This window comes from Oncorhynchus mykiss, chromosome 20 (genome assembly GCF_057628025.1).
Source record: "Oncorhynchus mykiss isolate SJ-2025 chromosome 20, ASM5762802v1, whole genome shotgun sequence".
In the NCBI taxonomy this organism is placed as follows: Eukaryota; Metazoa; Chordata; class Actinopteri; order Salmoniformes; family Salmonidae; genus Oncorhynchus; species Oncorhynchus mykiss.
The window spans coordinates 13,563,285-13,570,261 of record NC_143041.1 but is presented as its reverse complement, the minus strand read 5'-3'; the positions used below and the strand labels follow the sequence as shown (position 1 = coordinate 13,570,261).

The 6,977-nt window shown below is 39.2% G+C and overlaps 1 protein-coding gene across 2 annotated transcripts in view; it reads left to right on the top strand.

Annotated features, from left to right (window-relative positions):
* Nucleotides 1-219: 219 nt before the first annotated feature.
* uts2r1 (urotensin 2 receptor 1) overlaps nt 220-6,977 on the top strand; it is a 97,168-nt gene continuing 90,410 nt past the window's right edge. Inside the window, exon 1 of one of the 2 annotated variants that reach the window (XM_090212280.1) lies at nt 220-564. In XM_090212280.1, coding sequence (XP_090068406.1) covers nt 549-564 — 16 coding nt within the window. In that variant the 5' untranslated portion in view covers nt 220-548. The remainder of the gene's footprint in view (nt 565-6,977) is intronic. The other variant, XM_090212284.1, reaches the window with a different exon arrangement.

The following is a 6,977-nucleotide window of genomic DNA, read 5'->3' as shown; positions in this document are numbered from 1 at the left end:
CTTATATAGCAGGCAAAAACCTGAGAAATTCCACTTCCTGTTTTTTTTCTGGAGGAGGCAGATTTTCAACCAAGGTCTCATTGAAATTACGACGAGATATGGATGAGTTTTCACTTCCTACGCATTCCACTAGATGTCAGCAGTCAATGGAAATTTGTCTGATGACTCTAATGTGAAGGGGGGGTCGATTGACACAGGAAATAGTCACCATAGCCATGAGTGGACCATGCTTTCACCAGGCACGTTCACAGTGGAAGGACTTGCGTTCCACCGCTCATCTGAAGTAATTCTAATTCTCCGGTTGGAACGTTATTCAAGATATATGTAAACAACATTCTAAAGATTGATTCAGTACATAGTTTGACATGTTTCTACTGACTGTTATGTAACTTTTGGACATTTCGTCACGTTATAGTGGACGCGCTTTGTGACTTTGGAATTGTTTACCAAACACGCTAATCAAAGTAGCTAATTGGATATAAATAAGGGACATTTTCGAACAAATCAAGCATTTATTGTGGACCTGGGATTTCTAGGACTGCATTCTGATGAAGTTCATCAAAGGTAAGGAATCATTTATCATGTATTTTCTGGTTTCTGGTGACTCCAACATGGAGGCTAATTTGGCTACTGTTCTGAGTGCCGTCTCAGATTATTGCATGGGTTGCTTTTTCCGTAAACTTTTTTTAAAATCTGACACAGCGGTTGCATTACGGAGAGGTATATCTATAATTCCATGTGTATAACTCTACATTTATGATGAGTATTTCTGTTGAAATGATGTGGCTATGCAAAATCACTTGATGTTTTTGGAACTAGTGAATCTAAATAGACAATGTAAACTCAGTTTTTTTTATATAAATATGAACTTTATCAAACAAAACATGCATGTATCGTGTAACATGAAGTCCTATGAGTGTCATCTGATGAAGATAATTCAAGGTTAGTGATTAATTTGATCTTTATTTATGCTTTTTGAAATGCTATATTTTGCTGGAAAATGGCTGTGCTTATTGTGGTTTGGTGGAGACCTAACATAATCGTTTGTAGTGCTTTTGCTGAAAAGCCTATTTGAAATCAGACACTTTGGTGGGATTAACAATGAGAATAGCTTTAAAATGATATAAGACACATGCATGTTTTAGGAATTGTAATTATGAGATTTCTGTGGTTTGAATTTGGCGCCCTCTATTTTCACTAGTAGTTGTCATATCGATCCCGATATTGGGATTGCAGCCATAACAGGTTTACTACGTCATCATCTCAATGGCTTCTTCTCTGGCGAGCTCTCATTGGCTATTGCTGATCACCGTTCTCAAAACCTGTCATTGCACATCACACTACAGATTTTGTGTCGTTAAAATCAAACATGTTTGAAAATATTGGGATGTCTGGGACGGCTCAAAGACGGGATCGCTAGCCCTTAGACTGCGTATCTGACCCTCTCACATTAAATAAGTGCGACAGCTGCGCGCCCCAAGCAGGCAATGACATGGGGATTTTGTCTCCAATCACAAAAACTTGTCTGGAACAGCTAAATCATGGCCAAAATCTTGTGGTGTACACCCGGATGAACTTGCAGTGAGTGTAAAAGGGTGTTGACACGTCATCCAATAAGTGTAAATGCACATATTTGGACACTCTAGTTCATTGTAAATGATACAGGTGTGACCAACTGCCTTTGAACCCTGGTCATCTGTGCACCATCACTCTGTGCTAGCCCTTTGAGCTAAATCCTAGGCATTAAATCATGCTGGGTTACTCATCTCACAAACCAGACTCCAGACTGATATGTCTGAGGGGCTTAAGAGAAAGATCAAACTGAATAGGAGCATCACTCAAAACTTTTTGTGGATGTCTGGGCATTACAATTCTTAGGGGAGTGTATATCTAGAAAATATCTAGTTTAAAACTTTGAATGTATTCACTATGTCAGGAATTAGACCAGAGCTGAGACATTTTATCGGAACGAGAGAGAAAGAGATGGGGTCAAATTAGAGATGTCAATCATTATTGAGTTAATAGTGTGTCTATCGATTGAGGGGGTGGGCGGTGGAGGGTGTTAGACCCTCAGCCGTCTGGGCTAATCAGAAATAATTAAACAAGTTAATGATCAAATCCAGATGCAGCATAATAAAGTCACTGGGAAAAACATTTCATGATTATTCATATTTCAGATAATAGACAGCTGAGTCATAGATTAATTAAAAATAGGATAATGGAATAATCAGGATTTAACATCTTTAACATGTCTGAGTCAGTGTCTGTTTCGGTAGGAATCTCTTGTAGATATTTAGAAACAAAGCCCAATCTTAAACTCCCGGGAGCATCTGTCTCATCTGACGATGGGTTATTTGACAAGCTGTCACTCAAAATATTAAAACGCTTGGAGAGAGTTCCTGTAAATTGACATTAGCTATGTTTCCATTAACTTGTCCAGTGATTTTTTGTTGTTGACGTTTACAAAGTTCACATATAAAATAGATGCAACTATTGCCTGCTAGGGTGCGTTTCCATTGAACTATCTTGTGTCGATAAAAACAGCTGGACGTAATGACGTCACACTTAGGAAAAACGTTTTTTTGCAAAAACCTAGTGTCTAATAAAAATGTTGTGTTTCCACTACCCATTCAGGCATATTGCACATTAATAAATTGCCTCCTAGCTATTTGTTTGATGTCTCAGGTAGCCCGTGAATACTGGCATGGATAGAATGCAATAATTGACTAATATTTGCCATATTCTAATAATTATCTTGTGCCAACGTATTGTCATGGTGAAATGTTCACTCCGGTAGATCTGAAATAACTGGACGGTGACACTTGCCAGTTAAACCAACTAGAAAAGCAAGTCAACGCAATTCAGACATTCTCATCCGTACTATTTTTTATAGTCGAAACAATTGATTTGGCAAGCAGTAGACATTTTGAATAAATAGTGGAGCTTATAGTTACGCAGCTTATAGATACGTGATGACATCACGTGACCTGTGTACCTTCAAAAGTATTCGTCAATCATAATTTATTCGAAAAACAAAGTTACACAAAAGAGAAATCCACACCTGTCGAACAGATAAAAATGTTGTCGATCATTAGAGCGTTTCTCCTATATCTGCCGCTTCCATTTTGTTGTTGCTACATTGCTTTTTGTCAAATAAACCTAGGTCAGTGGAAACCTGCCCACTGTGTAGGACTGTCACCTGAAAGAGTACAAAGGGAACACTCACTTGTTCCCCTTCTCCATCTATATTTTGGCAGCCAGCCAAATGGATGATAGTGCATTCTGGTTCCCCACAGTATATACTGACAAGCCCATCCTCTGATCTCACTCAACCTCAAAGACATGTCCTCATCAATGACAAAAAATAGATCAAACTTTCCCTATAGGTTTTTATATAATTTCATCTGCCAGCAAAATAGACGTGACAGGACACGAACTGTCCTTGGAGAGAAACAGGGATGATTTCTGTCCTTTATTAGAAGTTTTGATCCAGGAAGTTAAACACGGATGGACATGTTCCCATTATGGGTCAGAGGTCGGAAAACAATGACAGACTACCAGGCAGCAGTAAAGGCACTCTTCAAATTAGACACTCCTCTGGAGACCGGCTGTCTGACACGGGCACACACAGACACACGGCACACACACACGGCACACACACACACGGCACACACACACCTCTTTTTTTTGTCTCTTTTTGTCGCTGTCTACTGTATCTCACTCTGTCACTCTTGAGTTGTTAAAGTTAATTTTTATTTATATGCAACACACATCTGTAATGCTTAATGTTTCATTGAGTATTTCCAAAGTCATCTAAATGATTCATTTAGCAGCATGTAAAAAAATATATATTGTGCAATCTGTACCCTCCTAACCATGAAACGTGAATGATTTAATCAGAAACTCATGTGCTGTGAAATGTAGACCTTTGCATAGCTTCCAATCAGCTCATCTGAAACCACATGGGCTCAGCAACTTAAGTGACAATTTGAGCACATACTTTTCTTAAAATACTGTTTGTTTATGCAGTGTGCGATTTAGTCTTGGCTCTATGATCTAAATTGGTATAAAAGAGCTTGGGTGCTGTGTGTTTTTTGTCTACAGTGCATCCACATGTTCGCACTTGAATGAGTGTGTGTACATGCACATGTTTGTGTAAACCTCTGGATCCTTGTGGTTTCTTCCCTACGCGTAATCTACATCAGATTCATCCCATCGTACACACCCTATGATGCCCACCATCACAATCCCACAGGAAGTGACACTCACGTACAATCACTAATAGGCTCCATCTCCTGTCTAAGTCAGACACACGTTCCACCCTGCAGTAATTACATTCCAATCTAATTTGATTAAATAATTACATGACACAGTGAACCTTCCCTCTGGCTGCGCCTCAACTCACAGGCTTGACATTCTCCTGTAGAATTCTTTGGTTCCTTCTATAAAAGCAAGTCATCCAGCTCCTGAGGCAGTAAAGCTTCCCCAAACCATCACACTACCACCGCCATGCTTGACCGTTGGTATGAGGTCCTTACTGTGTTATGCAGTGGGACCCATCTCATCAAAGAAGTTGACTCAAGTTTTCCAAAAAGCACCTGTAAACACCTGGATGATCATCAAGACTCTTGGAAGAATGTTCTATGGACAGTTGAGTCAAAAGTATAACTTGTTTGGACGACATGGTACCATTATTTCTTGAATAAGTTTGTTCATTATTATTTATTGTGTCTAACTTATTCATTGCCTCTATGGTACCGTTTTAGTGTGATCTATCCGTACTGTTAGTCCCTCTATGTCCTTTGTTGAAATTAACTCTTTTGACTTAAATTTTCTTTGTTTTAATTGCATGGCCTCTAAAAGGCACATTTAAAAGTGTCCAATACAATAAGGGGATCTGCTGTACTTTGGAAAATGCTATGTTTGAAAAGGTCAGTTATAAATTATGTTCTGGTTCAAAACAAGTTGTCAACCAATAGGCTTTGATAAAATTTCCAAAATCCTCGTCCACGTGGAAAGAGTAATGTATATGCCAATTATTTGATGGTCCGACCGCATTCTGTCCCCTATCAACACTTTTCAAACTTTTGGTGCCGGCGAGAATGACATAAGAAAGTACTCAAGATAACTAGCTTGATTTAGCCTCTGCCATGTATATCTCACTAGGTCAGGCCTCCATATATCTACTAGTTCCAGTATATGTTTGTAATTGACCATTTAAAAAGTACCATGATGATTGAGTGTCCATATAACCGCACCATGATAATTGCACTGCTACTGAGTAAACCTCTAATTGTTCTCCACTATTCCAACCCGCTAAAACCTCCCCCCATCCCAAGTTAGGTTGTCGTCCCAGTGACTGGCAGACCACACCTGTCCACCTGTATCCTAGGGCCTTTGAGAGATTGGGACCCATCCTTTAAAAAGAACAGACAGTACCACCTAAAGAACAGAAGGAGATTAACAGCCAAAAGCATTTCCAATGCCCTCACCTCGATTGTATTGTATACTGTTATTAAAATATATATATATACACTATATAAAACATATTGGATATCTTAATTTATTTCCACAATTAACGAATAATATGCATAATAATGTAGGCACTTCATATAAAAAAAGTATTACCTATAACCATGACTGGCATTGCTAAAATTATATTTTTGGTAAGCAATTATTATTTTAGTAAACAATTATTGTGATTAATCCTATACTGTTCCTAACATCACTACCCATTAGCAACAGATGTAGGATACATACACACACTCTCCCCACCCTTCCCCCACAAACAACCACACGCTCACATGTTCCACAGTTGATGCATCCCCGAGCCCAACTCAAGAGAAGACTTGATGCGCAAATGCATTTACAGTTGTAGCTGTTAGCGAAGGCATGCAAAATGGAGCAAGAATGGGGAGATTTGCTTAACTAATGTCAAGTCCTAGCAGACGGAGCTCAGATACACCCCTTTCCCCTAAAACACACACTGGTCCCCCGTTGTGACCATTTTCCCAAGCATCTCTGAGCTGTCAGACCTTTTGATTATTTTGTGCCGCCAGGGCCACAATAATTTGCCCCCTCTCTGATTGTCCGAGTGTGACCCCCTCCCAATGGGTTACTGCAGCTAGTGTTGCCAGCACTGCCACTACTGTACCTGGGTGGGGGTCTCCACCGGAATTCCCACCGGCTAGGTACAAGGTCCTCAAGGTTCTCATTAGCAGCTTTGAGAAATTCCTTGTATATAATTAATGTGTTATTTGTTCACTCGGGTTCCCTTTATCTAATATTAGGTCATGGTTTTAGATCTGATAACATTCAGCATCAAATACATGCAAAAGTAGAAACAACTTTTTCACAGCACTGTATTTCATGTACACTGTAATGGTATGAGTGTTAATTATTTCATGACTAATACATCCTATCAGTTGAATTGAGAAAATGCATTATTTGATTGACTGTACATTCAGAATTTAGTAGGTCTATTGGTAAATATAATTTACACTACATATAGTATACAGTATGTTTGGATTACAATAACAGTAACATTGGTCGCCTGGATTAGCTATTTGCATTTAGCCTCTTAATTGGCTTGCTGACTACATCCTCCAGAGATGTACAGGGCCTGTTGCGTTTATTCACATAATAATGAAGTCAGATTGATGAATATAGTTTATTTTATGCAACATACAGTAATTATCATTCAACCACACTAGTGATGTCATACATTCTACAGAAGGTCTTCCTGCATTGGAATGGGAATATACTATAAATCTGTAGACAGTGTGTCACTTGGCCGTGCGTGATATATAAAGCAGGCAGACGGGCATCGAGGCATTCAGTTACTATTCAATTGAAGGTAAGAATGGGCAAAATGAGTGACCTAATCGACTTTGAGTATGGTATGATCGTTGTTGCCAGGGGCGACGGTTCCAGTATCTCAGAAACGGACAGCCTCCTGGGCTTTTCACGCACGACAG